The 19,505-nt window shown below is 39.2% G+C and overlaps 1 protein-coding gene across 4 annotated transcripts in view; it reads left to right on the top strand.

Annotated features, from left to right (window-relative positions):
• Positions 1–19,505, top strand: part of LOC122835273 (copine-8-like) — a 98,053-nt gene that overhangs the window by 14,797 nt on the left and 63,751 nt on the right. For all 4 annotated transcript variants that reach the window (XM_044124192.1, XM_044124191.1, XM_044124193.1 and 1 more), the window contains exons 3-5: positions 3,483–3,523; positions 10,988–11,034; positions 12,209–12,312. In XM_044124192.1, the coding sequence (XP_043980127.1) occupies positions 3,483–3,523; positions 10,988–11,034; positions 12,209–12,312 (192 nt within the window). The remainder of the gene's footprint in view (positions 1–3,482; positions 3,524–10,987; positions 11,035–12,208; positions 12,313–19,505) is intronic.

Genomic DNA, 19,505 nt, shown 5'->3' with positions numbered 1-19,505 from the left:
CAAGCCCATATCATCACTCCTCCTCCACCATGCCTCAAACTTGGTTGCAGGTGTTTCTGATGGGTTTTTCTTTGAGCTTAAACTCTACTTTAGTCTCATCTCTTCAAAGTCTTCTGGTTTATTTAGAGACATCTTTAAACCTTTCTTGGGGAAAAAAAGAGACTTTTAACTTGTTCTTTTTAAAAAAAAATCCAGGCCCATGCCAGGAAACCAATCCATTTTCGGTTATTGTTGTTTATATGTATTTATTTGGGCCTGTATGTAGAATTTTGAGCCTATTAGAGACAATTTGAGATCATTGTGAGCAACTTGTATGTAACTCTTTGTTTTTATTTTATTTTTTCTGGGTATTGCACACTTTGAGCTCTGGGTGAATTCGCTAAGATGCCCAGTTGTCGGAAGATTAGAATTTAGCTAATTTTTGCAGCTTTGAATAAGCTTCCTCTCTGTAGTGACGGATTTTAAATAGTTTAGAAAGAGCACTATAATCCGCTCCAGATTGGGTTCTTGCTTTTGGTCTTGTGGGGTCTCTGCTGAAGCATTTCTATTTTGGCGTTGCGTTAATACAAGGCTGTATAAACCTTTTTAAACTATCTTGTCAGTCCTGAATTATATGATATTGCCTTTGTGAATAATATTTAACATAATAGCTTAGTGTCAGAACAAAAGATTTGAAACTAGGTGTCAATTTGATACATTTCCTGTAAGGCTTTATGCATGAGGCAGACCGCAAAGGGAGGCATTTTAAAGCAGCAGGGAGGTAATTATTGTAAATGTAGGCCATCATTTAGGCATGATAAGTACAGACAAATTAAATCTAATCTTAGAAATTTAATTAACACAAAGTTTGATTGAACTCTGTTGCTGCACTTTCCGAATTAAGCTTTGCCGCGTGATAATTTAATCTTTTCTATGATTCATACCATCAATTTTAAATTCAATAAAGCACCGCAAGAAAATGTACTGCTGATATTAATTTATGAGTCCTCTGCTATTATGACTCTGCTGGTTGACGATCTTATGATAATATTTAGTCACACTTATAATAATACGCCCTGAAATAAGATAATCTGATATCTTTCCATACTAATCTGATGATAAAAAGATGAAGAAGTTGTCTAAATTATGCAGTTATTCTCTTGTCTTATGTCTTAAGAGAATAAAATAACTACATTGTGTGGCTGAGATTCTGTGTCAGTGGCTCGTTTCTGGTCTCTGCTCATGTAAAGTCATTTGACTTGTCAAGTCTGATATTAGCCAATTCTAAATTTCCATTTCAAAACTACTAAAAAAACTCCCTGCTACAATCTGCCATCACTCATTCACAGAGACAGAGGTGACGTCACACTGTGTGTGTGTGAGAGGACTTGGCGTAAAACAGAAATCTCCATATGTGGTGCCGTCTTCCAGAACGGGGATTGAAAGCATAAGAATAATTGTAATTAAACAGAGTGGTTTTGCTATTCAACCTTCCTGTTATTTGTTGAGGTTTTACACCTTCTGTAGAAGCAGCAGCGTTACAGAACAACTGACCTACAGTCTCTCCCTGGTTAGTGGCTTTCTGCACCCTTTGTGTTTCCTCTGACTTCATTTTCAAACACCTCACTGTTGAGTTATTTAGTATCAACTTTTACACCGAAGAGTGTTGGTGTTGGATTTGGGTTTCTGACTAATTTTAATTTTAATTTTAATTTTAGTCATCTGTTGAAGATCTGATTTCATCTACAAAAGAAATCAGGTTTTCATTGAGCTGCTGGATCTGCAGCTCATTTCCACCAACGAAATGTTTATTTATGTCATTTATAAATAAGCATTTATTTATAAATGACATAAATAAATGTTTGTTTAGAACACAGATCTGTATCTTCATCCATGGTACCTATGGAACAATTTGTTTTATTTATTTATTTATTTTTCAAATGAACTTGCATAAGCAAAACATATGCAGTTTTTTCAATAAAAATAAATTGATTCTAAAATCTGAAACCATTTTTAGCACCAATCACTAGGGGAGCACCGATTGCAGTTTATTGGCCAATCACTGTTCTCTAAAAAGCCTGACCTGCCGATTCTGGTTTTGGACGATTTTGTCTGAAAATATAGCGATAAAGTCACTAAGTTTGCAGCAGCGGACGTGGATGTGCAGACGTGACCCACTGGGCGGGTCAATCAGTGGCTGGTTTTCAGATACTTCAACTTGAGTCAGCCCACAGCTTCAGTTGTTACAGAGAGAAAATAACATTCAGCCGCCAAATCTGGGTGTAGTGATTTGGGGGCCTCAAGAGACACATAAAGACAGTTACGATGTTGGCCTTCTGCCACCTGATAGAAGACATTTCCAGGATTAAAGCTAGTAGGTCAGAACCAGAACCAAAGATGGAGAAGCAGCATTCAGCTTCTATGAACCACAAATCTTTAACAAACTTCCTGAAAACTTCAAAAAGCTGAAACACAGAGTTCTATTAAATCAGGTTTAAACCCCCACCTGGTTAGAGTTGCCTTATATTAGTAGTAAGTGGAACATTGACCAAAATAATTGATGTGTATGTGCTTGACGATTTTGATGATGTAATGTGAAAATATATTTATTGTATATTTTTATTGTATGATGTTTTGGTGACGTAAAACACTTTGAATTGTTTTGTTGCTGAAATGTGCTGTTGAAATAAACTTGACTTATTTGTAGAGATAGATAAGATCAACAGCTAAGATTTCATCCATCGATCCCAACAGTGAAGGAAATCGGGGTGGATTTATCGGTGCTACCACAGATTTCTATCTGCTATTAGCTTGGATTGCAGTGAGGTTGCACTGCTTCTGGAGAACAATCCCAATTGACCGTTCATGAAATGCTACAAATTTAAGGGCTGCCACTCAAGCCGGAGCTCATTTCTCCAACTTAGGGACTGCTTTAAGTTCATACATTTTTATCCAACCAGACAGGTCTCTCTACCCTAAATCGGAGCTTATCCACAATTTCCTTTCCGTCATCTCTCGGGTGTTCCGATCCTTCCAAACCTGTCAATCCAGACTTCTGTCAGCACTGAGGTCCGTCTCCACTGTAATAGGACCCATAGCTCCATTTATTTCTCCTAGTGTACAGAGTGAAAAAAAAAAAAAACCCAACAACAACTGGAGTGCCATGTAAATTTCATGGCATCCTCTGCTGTTGCTTCTAGCAAAGCGAAGAGTGCAAAGAGAGTGAAAAATAGTCCCAGTACTGAAGTTCTGTTGTGGTACGGCTGAAATATGCATAAGCCCCCACTGTAAGCTCGATGTTGTTGTCTGCTTAACGTTGCTGCCTAGATGATTGGAAGAAAAGGCTTTTGTTAATGAACTCAGAAGAGGATTAGGAGTAAACAAGTTGTCAGGGTCAGTGAGGAAGCTAATTAGGAGAGTTTTAATGATGTAATAACTTCCTTTGCTGTGGCAGGAGAGAAGTGTAATTAATTTCTCTGTCCGTGTGTCTTTGTTCTCTTCAGGAACCTGCTGGATAGAGACACGTTCTCCAAGTCTGATCCAAGTAAGCTTCTCCCTGATCTATCTGTTTTCCTACTCCAACCTACTCCCACACACACACACGCACACGCACACACACACACCAGGTCCTGACAACAGCTCCCAGCAGGTCTTACAAACACGTAAAAGCAGCCTGCACGCGTACATTTTAGCAGATAAACTGGCACCACACTCCAACACGTTTTAACTGACGAAAATCAGGCTGGCATTCACTGCGAATGGACACACACACGCCCACACACACACACGCCTTACCTACAGATCCACAATGTTTGGCCTGTGTGAATCAGTGGGCATTTGCATATGTCAGGGGTCATATTCCTCAATGTTCTCTGCTCTCAATGTGAGTGAGGGGAACCAGATCACCCTCACACATACACACGCACACCCGCACACACACACACATACTGACCACCCTCGCACAGACACACACCTCACTTGCTTGGCTGTTTTAATTTGACTACCAGTCTGGTGGCTTTTAAAGGTTTTGATCTTCATTAAGGGTGCATTTATACCAGCTGTCTTTAGATCGTTTTAGTTGAACTCTCGTTTGTTTTCCGAGAAAGTCTGGTTCGGTTGGGGAGGTGTGAATGTGAATCAGACTGAATGTGTTCTGTGTGTCAAATACGCATCCAACGTGTTAAGTTGGACGCTTGATGTTGTGCGTCAAAATTGCTCTTGACCCTCGTCTGAACAAAGCATGGAGGAGCCCCTTGACGTTTGCCATGTTTTCCCTCTCCCGCTTTCTTTGTACAATGGCGGGTGAGTTGCGGAGAGAGTCGCAGCTTTACTCACTGAGAGCGAGAAAATGTCATCATCAGGCTCTTCAGCGAACTGTATAAATTCACAAGACAATTGATAGCTGTTGTGAATTTGAGTTTCATAACCTGGCTGTGGGCTGATCAGGTTCTCTTTGAGCACCATTTTCATCTCACGCGAGCCCAGTTTGACGACCTGCTGACCCTCCTCAGTGCCTCAATCTCCTAGCAAGACACCAACTATAGACCACTACATGACATGTACATGGGCATCTTTGCGTCTATCTGGAAGGATTCCAATTTTCCAGCTGCAGCGTTGGCTACGTTGGACGCGCTTTGAACGCTCTAAACACTTCATACGCTCAGCAGAAGACACATTTTAAAACGCACCGCGAGACTTCTCGCAGCGCCCACATAGATTTTGCATGTAAACCAGATCCCCCTAACACTCAAATTATGTTCGGTCTGAACGTAGCATAAACAAACTCTGATGTAGACCAAAAGCTTGAACTCTGGCCAAATCAAGACATAGGTTTGTATGTCTTGATTTGGTTGGAGTGAAGTCTGGTGTGGTACAAATGCATATATGGCAGCTTTTTGCCACTCCAAAGGCAAAAAGTGGACTACAACGGAGGGCATTCTGGGTAAACACAATCATAACAAACGCAGCTTTCTACCGCTAGCTGGAGAAACGGCTCATGGTCTTTTGCCAAAGACAAATGAGAAATCCTACCACCGCTAAAATCTAACGACACTACTTTTATTTACATTTCATGAAGAAGGAAGTCACGTTTCATAGGTTCCTGTGTCGTTTCCTGCAGCAGTTCTCGTTGCAGCGCCACCACAGGTGATGAGGTGAACAGGTTTTTCAAAGTGTTTGCTCTATTTGACACAGTGCAGTGTGACAGAGAACTGCAGCATCTGAAAATGTAACAAATGTTGCAACTTTAGTCCCCAGTCAAACAGAGTCCACCGGACTCTTAGGGATCAAAAAACACCCTAAGATCTCAGGTTACAGAAATGAGATGTTCCATTACTTGTTAACTTGCTTCCTTCAATATAGAAAACTTTCTTCTATGAGACTCACATCCTGACACGGATTGCTGTCGTCTGGTTTTCTTCTTTCAACTTGTTCGCAGTTGACTGGCCAACATTTACATGAACCATTTTTTGTTGAATATATAATAAGCCTGCTTGAATTGGATTTCCTTTTTTTTTAATGCCCAATGTTCTGAGGTATGGAACTAAGCCATCTGCCGTTTTGTTTTTGCCCATTTTTACTGTAGAGTGACGATGTGTTTATGTGAGCCCAGTAAATAATATCCCCCAGTCGCTCAGAGCTGTTCTGGTTTTAGGGGTCACAGTCTGTCATTTTGCATACAAGTCAACTGTCCTAAATCTGCATTTGTTTGTATCTTATTCATGGAAATTCTCAACTACAACACCAATGAACTAATATGCAATGGCTGACATCAGGGTTGTTCAAAGTCCGGATTTTTAATATCTGACCTTTTTTAATAGATTAATGATTAATCGATCACCAAATTAGTTGATGATTATTTCAACAGTCGATTAATCACAATCGTTTCAACCCTACTCTGCCAAAATTCGTCTCATAGCCATACTATTCTAATTTCTATATCATATAAGGTTCCACACAAACGCCTCTCCTCAGTCCTGTTCGAGATTTATCGTAATCCCTCGTCTACATCGCTCACTCCTGCGTTCCCGCGAGCAACCCGGACAGTTCACTGCCGTAGCTAAGATTATCGTGGCCCGAGCTACTGTGAGCTGTGTGGTCGGTTGCTGGTGAAGCCAAAATCTGCAGAGCTCCCAGAATGGTGGATTGGACCTTTAAATGTCAGATGGTGGGAAAGGAAAGGAGGACGAGCATCCCTGCCCGCCCCAACGTTTATCCAAGGAGGCACTTGTGCTGCGTCCATGTCTCTGCTCTGCTGACAGCACTGGCCCCAGTCACACAGCATTAGACTGCCCCGACAGAGCCGCGCACACACACACTCACCCCCACAGACACACACCCATACACACACACATACATCTCAGGCCACCGGCAAGCTCACAGACCTTATTCATATCAGCTTATAAAGCTGAACAGCATTCCAGTGTTTTACTTTTTTGCATGTTTGTGGGCATGTGTGTGTGTGTGTGTGTGTGTGTGTGTGTGTGTGTGTGTGTGTGTGTGTGCGTGTGCGCGTGTGTGTGTGTTTCATCCCTTGTGTTTGCTTCAGCAGACTGGAAAAGGGCATTAAGCAGACAGGAACCCTGTCAAAGTATGTACCTTATGTACTGCCTACATTGTAGCAGTAAATATAGCCTGGAGTAATTTGGAAAATGAGGGATTGCTGGAGAATGTACCACTATGTGTGCCATGCAGCTACTGCTGTTTACAGATATTGTTCTTGGCCTTTGTTAGGAATGCAAAGTCTATACCTCAATCAGTGCTTCATATGATGTACTAGTTTGATAGCTAGTTTGTTGATTTGTTGATTCCAAACTAGCTATCAAGCTATCCAAACCCTTCTGGCCAAGTGCAAAAAAAAAAAAAAAAAAAGGTAATTGCCCGTTAAAAAAAAAAAATAAAAAAAATTTGTTTTTTTTTCTCAATAAGGTGTTACTTTTACATCAGATGTGATGGAATTTGCATGCAGCGCTGCAGCTAACAATTACTTTAGTAATCGAGTATTCTATTGATTAATGTTTAACTGCTCAGATATTTTTTTAGATATTTTTTTAATTTTGGCTTTATTACTCCGCTGTTAGCAGTTGGCATGTTTCGACGTCTGTATTCTCCAGTTGACGATTCTTTCAATAAACGTTTAATCACAATTAATCACGATTAATTGTTTCAGCACATCCTTGATAAAGTTGAACTTTTACCTCATTAGTCCACAGAATATTTTCCTAAAAGTCTTGGGGATCATTAAGATGCGAGACTGACTTTTTTGTTACTTTTGGTCAGGAGTGACCAAAGTATTCTACAGAGAACAAATTAAAGCTGCAGTACCTAACCTTTGCAAAAATATGTTTTTTTTACATTTGAAAAACATGCACTGGTCCCGATCAAAAACAACCAATCAGAGCCAGGAGGAGCGGTTTAGCGTTGTCAATAAATCTTGTGTATGCCCTGCTAAATGTAGAAATGGTGGTCAGCCAACAGTCTTTGGTGGCCATGCTAACTAGCCTGATCATTCATTATTCTGTTGCGATGAACCTGCTGTAGCATAGCAGAGAGGAAGTGGGAGAGAATGTGAGCATAATTGGCAGCGCTAAGGCCCTCCTCCTGCCTCTGATAGGTAGTTTTTGGCAGAGCGGAGTATTTCTGCAGATGACAGCAGGACTATCGAGGGAAGGAACAGGAGCTCGATTTTTTCCCCCACAGATGAACTGTCTTATGCTGTCAGGACTTAATGGGGATTTTAACCAATATGTAAAAAGGACACAATTTTTATTGTAAAAAAACAAAAATTACATACTGTAGAATGAAGTGGCCATTGGTCGGCTTGGACAGTCTAACCGATCTGCAGCTGCTCAGCAATTTGTAAGTCAGATGTGCTTCGACACCCTTCTATCAACATGCATTAAGATTCTCAACAGCTGCACTACTGAAAAGAGCTGCCTTTGGTGCCAACGACCCCGGCACCTGGTTCACCTGCAGCCCTGCATCTCACTGGAACACATTCTGAGATTTATCGTTCATAAACACAGCGGACAAATCATAAATGTGTTAGTTTGGCTAACACATTTCTATTCAACTTTCCAGCACATCAGCTTGACAAACTTTCTTTTTGTAAGATCTTTGCCTTCTTGTCCATCCATCCATTTTCTGTTCAGGGAGGGTTGCTGGTTCCTCTCCAGCTACGTTCCGGGCGAGAGGCGGGGTTCACCCTGGACAGGTCGCCAGTCTGTCGCAGGGCAACACAGAGACATACAGGACACACAACCATTCACACACACACTCACACCTTGGGAGAATTTAGGGAGACCAATTAACCTGACAGTCATGTTTTTGGACTGTGGGAGGAAGCCGGAGAACCTGGAGAGAACCCACCATGCACAGGGAGAACATGCAAACTCCATGCAGAAAGACCCCGGGCCGTCAGCTGAATCAAACCCAGGACCTTCTTGATCCTGGGTTTGCCAACTCTACCAACTGCGCCACTGTGAGAGTTACGAACACCATCAACGATTTTCCTGTTTTACATTTTTCTGCATTCGCACTGCAGACAGGGGCATTGTTGTTTTGTTTTGTTTGCACCAAAGCTATATATTCAAGGCTGGAGTTTGAAAAGAAAAACCAACAAAACTATTTCACGAGTTATCAGTAAAATCCAGAGCATGTCGGCTCATCAGCTCCTGTCTAAATGATCAAATTTGTTCAAAGGAAAAAAAAAATAGAATTAATCAGATCTGATTTTGAAACTGGAGATCATTTTCGCTCTCAATCTTCAACAGCTCATAATTCCATGATTAATTCTCTCATGTCCGTTCATCAGTACGTAAGCAGCTCATATATTAACATGTGCATAAATTTGCAATTAATGACTGCTGCAGGTAATGATGATGCACGTTGCCTCGGAAGGTGTTGCCTCTGCAATCAGAACCTCGTGTCATGAAATCAAAAGTATTCTTTATCCTTAATAAAGTCTTCCAAGTCAGAACCAAAGATAGCGGCAATGTTGAACCGAACGTAAGATCCCAGATGCATCCATGCTGGGTTTTTTTCAGATATTTTATAAGAAAACAAGACAAGGACAATCAAAGGTTGCTTTTCTTGGCCTATTAGAGTTGGTCATTACAGCTGTTCAGGAGGAATCTGTTGGAAGCAGGTAGTCTGCTCTCCTTGTGATGTGTTCTAGTTAGATGTTTTCCAAGGTATAGGATATCAATGCATTGATTGATTAATAAAATATGGGTTGTCGTCGGATTAAAACAATAAAGTAAAACAATAAGGTATTAAAGTATTTTACACAAAAATTTGAGTGTATGACATTATCTAATTGCCTTTATTTTACGCAGAAAAGCAACAGCTACTCCTTATTCATGCACTGATATGACAAACTAGGCCGCTATTGATATATCATTAATATTGCTGTTCTGGCTGATAACCGATATTCATCATATGTATAATATATATTCACTACCATTTTGACATCTTGAAAAAAAAAAGAAATTTGGAAATAAATATTGTCTGTTAATATTGGCACAGTTCTATTTATCGAGCCAATGCCGATATGGTCAGAATTGACCATTATCGGCAGATACAAATGTTGGTTCCTATATATTGTGCATCCCTAATTATTACGTTTTAATAATGCCTTTAATTTTTTGACTAGGAGTGAGCAATATGGACTTAAAGTTTTATCACGATGCCTTGTGTACTATTGTGATGAGGATAAAACTGAACACAGTCAGTGCAGCAATCATATTTTCAAATTTATTGATGCCTCCATTGAAAAAAACTGTGGAGAAAATGGTAACGATTCTGACGACATGGACAGTTTTGTTGGGTTTTAAAAATAATTTGGAATGTATTGTGGCAACGACAAATCAAAATTTATAGGAAGTTTATTACTTGTACATCAAAAATATTCTTAATACTTACAAAATAAACTCCCACCACCCACTGTCTGCCTGCTTATCCTTGTATCCGGTGCCTATATTCAACAGTCATGGGGCGAGAGGCAGTGTGCACCCTGGAGAGGATAATAAAATGCTAAAAATAAATAACAAAAGAGCTTTTTGTGCACTGTAAGAGAAGTGTTGTGCTGAACAAGATGGCTGTTAATGTTGATTCAATATGTGAAAGCCAACATGGACTGAACGGCTTCGTTCACTTTTCTGCTGCTATTGCTAAAACTGCAGGCAGACTCCAACTCTAAAACATCGTTCAGCGGTCACAACTTCTCCTTCTGTTCTGACTGGCCTGGTTTAAATTCAACCAGAGTTAACCAAGTCAATGGAAGAAAGTCCAAACGGAACACTAAAGAGAGATGAGAATCGAGCAGAATTGGCTGCTATTCTATAGAACTGCATTATTTCCAAACTGACATGTTCCCTTTATTTTGTCTCATAATCTCACCAGAACATCTGCGGAGTCTGCATTAGTCATGTTGTGGGAGAAATGAAACAAACATGAAATAAAAAAAATGTAAAAGATCAACAGGAAAGAAGATTGATGTAGTGTTTCTAAAGTAAAATAGGAGTTATTTATCTCAGTTTTTTCCAGCCACAATGGGCTCTCCTCCTGGATGCATTTTGCCAGGTAGCACATATAAAAGTGTGCTGTGTGACTGGATTTTCTGACTTAATGTTGGCTGACATGGGGCTCGTGTTTGTGAATACCGTAAAGGCTGCTTGAATGCAAATGAAATGTCACATTAGTGACAGTTGATTGCCTGGCTCTGTTCTCTCTCATGGTCCATCCTCGGGAAACACTCACGGACTCCTACAAACGTCGAGTAGTCCCATCAGAATACGGTCCTTCACTCCCCCCAACTCCGTGAAATATCACTGTGCTGTGAGGTAGAGTTCCATCTGGATTTAATTAGGACAAGATTCTGTCACGTCAGGATGTGGATAAAGAACTCCCTCTTGGCCGACCTCAGTGTGTTGCTTCTCTGCTGTTAAATACTCTCAGTTGAATCTAACCCTCTCCTTTTCTCTGCCCTCCTTTGTTTCCTTCTCAACAGTTTGTGTTCTGTACACTCAAGGGATCGCCAACAGAGAATGGCGAGAGGTGAGTACAGAGTGAGACGGTTGGTTGTGGAATGGCTCGCTAGGCTGTAGCACCATAAAGATTTTTTGAAAGCTGGCAGGGCTGAAACGATTAATCGTGATTGTTCATGATTAATTGATTAACCATGATTAATCAATTGATTATGATTAATCAATTAACCACAATTCATTGATTAATTTAAATAATTGTCAACTAAATTAGTAATTGATTGATTGCAAACTGGAGAAAAAGACCATCTGTTGAAATAGATTAACCCAAAACTGTACCAAGGATATGTACGGTTTACATTTAAGATTTTTCTTTTGATTTTAGCTTTCCATAGTTCAAATTTTGTAAACAACAAAAAATTTCCTATTAAGCACCTTTTGTTGTCCAACCATTAATTGGAGAACAAAAACAGTTAAGCAAAAAAAGAAAAAAGGTTTTCACGTCAATGTTAAAGGGTTTTTTTGGGGGGGGTTTTTGTTGCAGATGCATCCTTTGGTACAAATGATCCAGCATTCACAAAAAAAATGCAATGTTGCATTTTAGGCTATGAAATGTTTTTCTTTTTTAAAAAAAGGAATTGAAATATTTGTTTATTTTCATTTTCCTTATATTTCTAATACGTGATCAAAAAGGTTTAAGTTGTTAAATGAATTGTCTCCAGAAAGTGGCTAACATTTTTTTTAGCCAATTAATCGTCAGTAAATCCTATTGACATTATTCAGATAATATTTTAGGCACCAGTACCCGTCCCGACCCCATGGATGGATATTTTAGGCTTGAATAGTTTTGCCTCACTCAAACAGTCTAACTCCTTTTAGCACAATTTGCACCAAAATAGTCATTTTCGACGTCCTGTCAGATTGTTTGGGGTTTTTTTAACACTAGAATTACCAGAGGTAACATTTCTACCTTTGCTTGTATCGGATTTATAAGCGTACCAGAAACTCGCAAATACAAAGGTTCCAGTCACGTTAAAGTCATAATATTCTAATATTCATGGATTTTAAAAAAATCATTTTTATTCACCTATCCTTTCATACATTTCTTAGAATTTTAAACTGCTTTAAGCTTGGTAAATCATGTTGTTTTGTCTATTTACAACAATGCACATTATGTTACGGTGACAATAATAATCTGTCGAGCACTAAAACAATAGTAAAAGCTAATTGGTTGATTTCTCTTTCAGTTTGGCAGGACAGAAGTCATAGACAACACCCTCAATCCCGACTTTGTCCGCAAATTCATTGTGGACTACTTCTTCGAGGAGAGGCAGAATCTTCGTTTTGACCTGTGAGTTAACACTCGACTAATACGTGTCGGCGTGTACATGTTTTTTTGCGTGTGTGTGTGTGTGTGTGTGTGGCGGGGCTATTTGCAAAGCCATGGATGAAAGTGCTGCTTTGTGTTTAGCAAAGTCGAGCTGCGATTGAAATATTCATAGTTTACAGGCACGAGAGTTGTAAGCCTTCACTCCCCTGAAGAAAAGAAAAGTTTTTCTGCCGCTTATGACTTCTGCTTTCATTTAAAGTAAAAAAGTCAAGTCACAAGGCTGGACATAATAGCACATTTTTGCTACAATTTGAATCTATTTCCAGCTGTTTCTAAGTAATGAAGTGTACTTTAAGACACATCTGTCATTTGAACTATTACTTATATTTACGTTATTTTGTCTTCTTCCTCCTCTTTTAAAGCCCGCTCACATTCCGTGGTGCTAAGAAGTGCATAAAAAGCCCTTATGACAGTAACAAATTACCATGTTTTTACAGCAGATGCACGAGATTGCTCAGTCTCGAATCCTTTTAGGCCTAAGTGCAGCATTTGACACAGTTGATCATACAATTTTAATTGACTGCCTTGAGCGCCGAGGGTCAGCGCCGAGTCTCCCAGAGCTCACCGCTCGGCTGGAACCTGCTACGCACAAGCAGGTCATTTCTGCGGCTCACGCGGTGGAAATAAGCCTCGCCGCCGCTAATTTCGCTCTGTGACTTTCATTTTTGTTGGATGCTTTTTGTACTGCGTGCTTTTTTTAATACATTCTCCTAAGTTTTTTTTTTTTTGTACGTTTTAAATGAAGGTCGAGCTGACTTTATTGATTGCTATTCAACATGCATGGAGCTACAAGAATACCGCCTGTATGAAATCAACATTATTTAAGAAAAGAATAAAAAATTGGAAAAGTTCATGAAGTGAGAGTGGTGGAATGAATAGATTTGATGTACTGGCTGCGTTTTCAGTCTGTCTGGTTCTGATTAGACGCCGAGGTTGACGTTAACACGGGATCAGCTAATCTGTGTTTGACCAGGTGGAAAGTCTCATGCTGTAATCCTGTTGGCCAATTTAAAAAAAAAACAACAAATGTATATAATTTAGTTAAATCTAGAGCTGTTGCTGTAAATTAGAGCTTTGTGATGATTTGTGGACAATGATGCATAAAACTTGAGTATGGTGGAAACAACGCCATACTCTCGCGCTCATTTTGGGATCGGAATATGCCGAAATAATGATTTCAGGTATTTGTTGCGAGTTACTGTTGATTGATTTTTTTTTCTTATTAATTTACATTGAACATCACAAACTAAGGCTCATGTGCTCAAATAGTACGCTATATTTGGGAAAAGTATATTTTAACTTATAAAATGGGAAATGACTGCCTTCCAATCCAGGAGCTCCATTTTGTTTTTTCTTGTCTCTGATTGGCTACGCGCCCCAGAGTGGAGACAGAAAATGAAAATAAATATATGGGTATTTGTGTGATGCATTCAAAGTGACATTTTCACGCTGGATCATGACTGCATTGTTGCATCCAACACTAATCTGCTGTTACTTACATTTATGGATTAAATAACAAGACTTAACATTACTGTCAGAAACTTCAAACAGGCTTACAAACTATTCGGTGTGAAATTATAGCATCAGTAATGGGATTCTGACTGACATGCAGTTAAATGCTTTGGTAATTAATTCATTAGGCTCAGGTTGCTGATCAGCGTCACGATGATTCACGCTATCCACATCTGACACATGCATTTACGTCAAATCGTTCTGCAAAACCAGAACCCCAACCTCCTTAATAAAACCAGCTTCCAAACTCCTTCGTTAGGATCTTGGACTGTCGTAAGGGCCCATGCTGCTTACAAGCTGCAGGAGGTTGCGCCGAAGGTCAAAGAGAGACAGCTATCTGTTTGATCTTGTGCATGTTTGAATGTCAGAACTTATGAAAAAAAAGCCAGTGGAATCAGACCCTTCATCATTTGCAGTGGTCAGCTTTTTGCTATGGGAGAAAAAGTAGAGACAAAGAAGCCACATCTAATTCTGCCTATAGTTTGTTGTAATATCACAGAGCCCAAACTTTACTGAAGTTTTTCCAGTTGACACATTAAAGATGAAGCAAAAGAAACATAATGCATCTCTCAGGTAGGCTTGTCAAAAACAAATTTTGCTAGACGATACATTGTTTGAGAAGATATTGCGATAAACTATAATATTGTTTCGAGACTATTTTCAGTTAATATAATAGTAGTGGTATAGTGATGCAAAAATACATTTTCAAAGATCAGATTAGTTTTGTAAATCTAAATCTGACTTTATTAAACGTGAAAATTACTTGTTGGTGGGATTGTCTTGATGCTGAAGTTTCAAATGCGATACAGATGCTAAGAAAAATACTCAATACTTTGTTCAGTAGAGCAGCAACTTTTTTAAAGGCACTGGCTTCTTTCTAGTAAAGAGCAAGTCAACAATATTTTAGCCTTCTTAATTTAGTAAAAGCCAATTAAGTGGGTCAGAATTCAGCTCGTGTTTATAGAAATATGTTTAAAAATGACACCTCCTGGTTTATTCTTTATAAAAATTTACATACTGTAGCTCTTATTGCTGTGTTGGGGCCAAAAGAAGTTTGACAATTTAGACAAATGAGAATTGGTCTGTTTGGATGGATTTTCACAGAAATGAGTATCTTTGAATAATTTATTTTCTCAGAATCGATTAGATCGAGATATTGACTATTTTGACCACCATTCTTTTCAGGCTTTGACTAGGACTGTATTTGAGTATGCCAGAATCCCTGACAAGCAATAAAGTGATAGAGACTGACAGTGTGTGCGCGTGTGTATGTGTGTGTCCTTGAGGGTTTTTTGCCGCATATACTGCATATATCACATTCAAAAACGAGAAAATTGTCCCAAATATAGCACAAATGACTCGTATTTACACACATTTGTGAGGCGTTGGCGCTGCGCAGCAGTGTGGGTCCGCCCCGCCCAGACTTCCTGCAGGCTATCTCTCACCTCTCACATTCCTTATCACAGGACCAGCGCTTGCTCTTGCCTCCCGCCGCCCTCTGACGCCGTCCTGAGGTTGGGAAGCTGCTTTTACTGTAGCTTCCACATTACTCCCACCTCTCTTATCTCTGTAGAAGGGTTCCAGTGCCTTCAGGACATCCAGACAGGCAGACAGCACTGAGCTCAACACAAACACAAACCATCCCACTCCCTCCGCGCAGAAAAGCCACAACAACGCTTTGCATCCTCTCTCCAAGTCTGCAAAATCCTGTTAACTCTTATCTAGCGACTGGCAGTGAGATAAAGGGTCTTTTTAAAAAACATTTTTTAGCGTCATTATTATTCTTGTGTTGCTCACTGAAGCCAGTGGAAGCCCCCTGGCTGGATGGTTCTCTAATCAAGTGTGCTAAATTGGATCAGCCAAAAAAAAAAAAAAAAAAATGAAGGAAATCCCTGCAAAAGAAAATAAAAAGAAATAAAGGAAGGATTGAGCTGTATTTACTTTATTTCACTAAACTAGAAATATTTCTTCTTAAGCAAGTAATAAAAATATGTCCTCATCTGGAACCAGATATTTATAGACATTTAACAAAACAAAATGTCTGTTGCAATTAGCAATTAACCACATGATAAATGAAAATGAACTCAATAATTTCCATTCTAATGATTAATGTTTTTTGAAGGACAATTTTGGTCATAGACATTTCATAATACATTTTATTTACGGTCACGGTTGTAGTTTTTTGTTTTTTAATTTCCATTTTAGTCATTGTTTTTGGTTGTCGAATACTTTAGATAACTCCCAGTTCCAGCGTTAATTGTTCTTTACAAAATTAAACTTTATCAGTCTTTGAGAGAGCGTACTTGCATTATTGTACCATCATCAATATTTAGACTTAGACTTATTTTATTGTCATTTACAAAGACGTGTAAGTGAAATTGGCAATGAGATGTCAGTGTTATCAATATCATTATATTATCAACATATTGCTTGAAAAATTAGCGTTTATCGCAATAATTATTAAAACAATGTATTGTCCGGCAAAATTTGTCATCTGCAGAATCTGTAAGTCTGTCCTATCGCTACGAGAAATCACTTCCTGTTCTGCAGAGCTATAGGGTGCTATCAGGAGAAGAATGATATTTTTATCTCCCAGGTGATCCGATTCTATTTATTACTGCCCCAGTCTTACTACAGAACATAAACCAGCAGTGTTTTTGCAGCCCCTGGTTATTAAACAGTCTACATAATAAACAGGAGAGGTTTGTGGGACATAACCATAAAAACAGAAAATCGAGCATCCGTTAAAATGGTAAATGGATTGAACTTATATAGTGCTTTTCCAGTCATTTTGACCACTCAAAGCGCTTTACATTAGAGACACATTACACACACGCAAAGCTAGGTTTGAACGAAATGGCACGCTGGAAACGCCGTCTTTAGGGCGTAGCTTAGATAGCGGCCAACAAAAGAAATGAGAAACTTCAGTTAGGTTCCTCATCAAAAACCTCTTTTGATGAGGAAAACACTGTTGAGTAGATTTAATGGGAAACCAGGTGATTGTGTTTTGCACATTGTTAAATCTTTATCAGTTACAGCCACATTGGCTGAAGACAGTCTAAATTGTTGAAAATAGTTACATTTGTCTTAATATGAATGAATTTATTTGGAAATGTTTTGATGGTTTGAAACGTCTCTTTTGCTAGAAAGTGTGAATCACTTCAGAGCTTTTCCTGGTTACCATAGCAATAGCAACCAATGTTACACTTCTGTCTAACTGATGATGTCACTGTGATCAAATGCTTTGTGTCATAGATTCTGTGACATCAGCTCTGAAACCTCTTGAATATCTTGTTACTTGTGTTCTAGAGCCAGAGGTGTAGCAGCAAACTTACTTTACCAAGACTTATTTACAGCAAACTGAATTTTTACCAGTGTAAGAGAGAAACAGAAGATGGATTCCAGTAGATTACTCAAGAAGGTTATTCCTTTGCTAAGGACAATGACAGAAGTGAATGAAGAGCTGAACTGCGCTTACCAATTTCAAGAACAGGATTGTTTTTTAAACGCCTTTATCTCACATCTACCAAATTTTACAAAAGACATAGAAGCTGAACGGAAAATGAAAGAAAGACCAAAACCTAAAGAAAAGCAGAAGAGACGGAAATTGACAAAATCGGATGACAAACAGGAAAATTTTGTCACAACCAATTCTGATGTTAGCAGAAGCTCAGGATACAGACCAAGTCTCCCTTCGGGAATGGAGGATATGTATGAAGTAGAGACAATGATTGCTATGGACAATGAAATTAGATTCCAACAGGAGATAAAAGAAAAAGATGAGGCAATTGTTCCGAAAGCGCAAGAAAAGAGACCTAAAAACCCAACTGCTTATGAACGGGATGTGGAAATTATGAGAGAGAGACAGAACAGGGCAATGGAAGAGACTCAAATACAGGAACTTATGACATTAGGTCCAATTGATACAAACAGAGAAAAAGCTCCCAAAGACAAACATGACAAATGGTTTAAAAAGCCCTCGCCACCTGAAAGACAACAGAAAATTGCCATAAAAGTTACTAAAAATCCAACGGAACAGATTATAAAGGAAAGGCAAAAATGTAAGAACATTAGTAATGGGATTCATTCAGAAAATGTTCAACAAAAGAGGGAGAAAAAAGTACCAGAAAAGAATACATTTCAAGACAGATGTAAGGAGATGGCCTATAAAAATCTGGAGGAAATAAAGAGAAAAGAAATGGCCAAAGACGCTTTAGAGGAGGAAAAGTTGCGTAAAGAAATGGCTAAGCGGGAGTTTGCTCAAAAGTTACTGGACAAACAGGAGAGGGAAAAGAAATTCGAAATGCAAAAGTCTTTAACTGATGCATGGGATGGACAAGTGGAATATAAGCGGCAGAAGAAAATGGCAATGGACAAAGATAAAAAGCAAGGGTCTTATTCTCTACAGGATTGTCAGAAGATTGTTTATAACAATCTGGATGCTTTAAAAAAGAAAGAAGCTGCAAGCTTCATTCTTTTGGAGGAAAAGTGTTGCAAAGAGAGAGCTAAGCTGCATTTACGGCAAAAATTACAAGAAGAACAGGAGAGAGAAAAGAAAGTCAATTCGAAAAAGTCTCTGACCGACACATGGGATGCTCAAATTCAACATAAACAACAGGAAAAGAAGGAAAAGGCTGAAATTGCAAGGCAACAAATGGCTGCCATTATGGAGTCAGATAGACTCCATCAAATTGAGGAAGTTGGGATGAGAAGAGAGAAGAAATTGAAAGACCAGAAATGTTTGAGAAAGGACGAGACTGAGCCAAAACAACTTTGTAACAATATGGCCAAGGAGAAAGGTAACAAAATGTTACATGAAATAGATCAGCGGGTGAAAACTAAGAAGCAAAACCCTCTGGCAGATAAATTGGCTGCCAGATATGAACAGAAACAGAAACAGAGTAGTGACATGTGCAGGACTGAAAGGCTAGGGGTGCTTCCTGGATATCGAGCTGAGGAAAGCAGACAGAAGAAGGAGCCTCAACAGAAAGTAAAGACACAGGACAATGTGACTGATAAAGGAAGAGATGTTCAGTATAAATCGGTCTTAGACCAAGACAGTGATAAGGACAAAAGTCGTGAAATACATAAAAAAATTGTGTATGACCAACTGTCACTTATACAAAAGAAAGAAGCAAACAAAAGGGCTTTTATGGAGGACAGGTTATTGAAAGAAAGGATACATCGGGAAGCTGCAGCGCAAAACCGCGAAAAGCTAGAGAAAGAGAAAAAAGCTGCAGCTACCAAGACTCTGACTGATTCGTGGGATTCCCAAATCCAACAAAAACAGCAGGAGAAAAAGGAACTTCGTGAGACTGAAAGGAAAGACATGTTGTCCTTAATTGAATCGGAAAGAGTTCCTGGAGGTGAAAATAGTAAAATAATCCACCTTGAGAAACAAAGACAACCTGTTAATCATGAAGTTTGGAAGAGTCTGCCAGCACAAGGACCAGCTCCAAGTAGCTCCAAGACCTGTATGGGAAAAATTGTGTATTGTGCTGAAAACCATGATGCAGAAACCAGCAATGTTTGCAGACCTTTACCGAGTCGACAAAAAGATAGCAAGATCATGCCCGCCAGACTTCCCTCACTGGACGCAAAGTCTGTGTACCTCCGTGACAGGTTCAAATACACAGATGCAA

This window comes from Gambusia affinis, linkage group LG08 (genome assembly GCF_019740435.1).
Source record: "Gambusia affinis linkage group LG08, SWU_Gaff_1.0, whole genome shotgun sequence".
In the NCBI taxonomy this organism is placed as follows: domain Eukaryota; kingdom Metazoa; phylum Chordata; class Actinopteri; order Cyprinodontiformes; family Poeciliidae; genus Gambusia; species Gambusia affinis.
The sequence above is the reverse complement of the archived record's forward strand: the minus strand, read 5'-3'. Positions and strand labels throughout refer to the sequence as shown.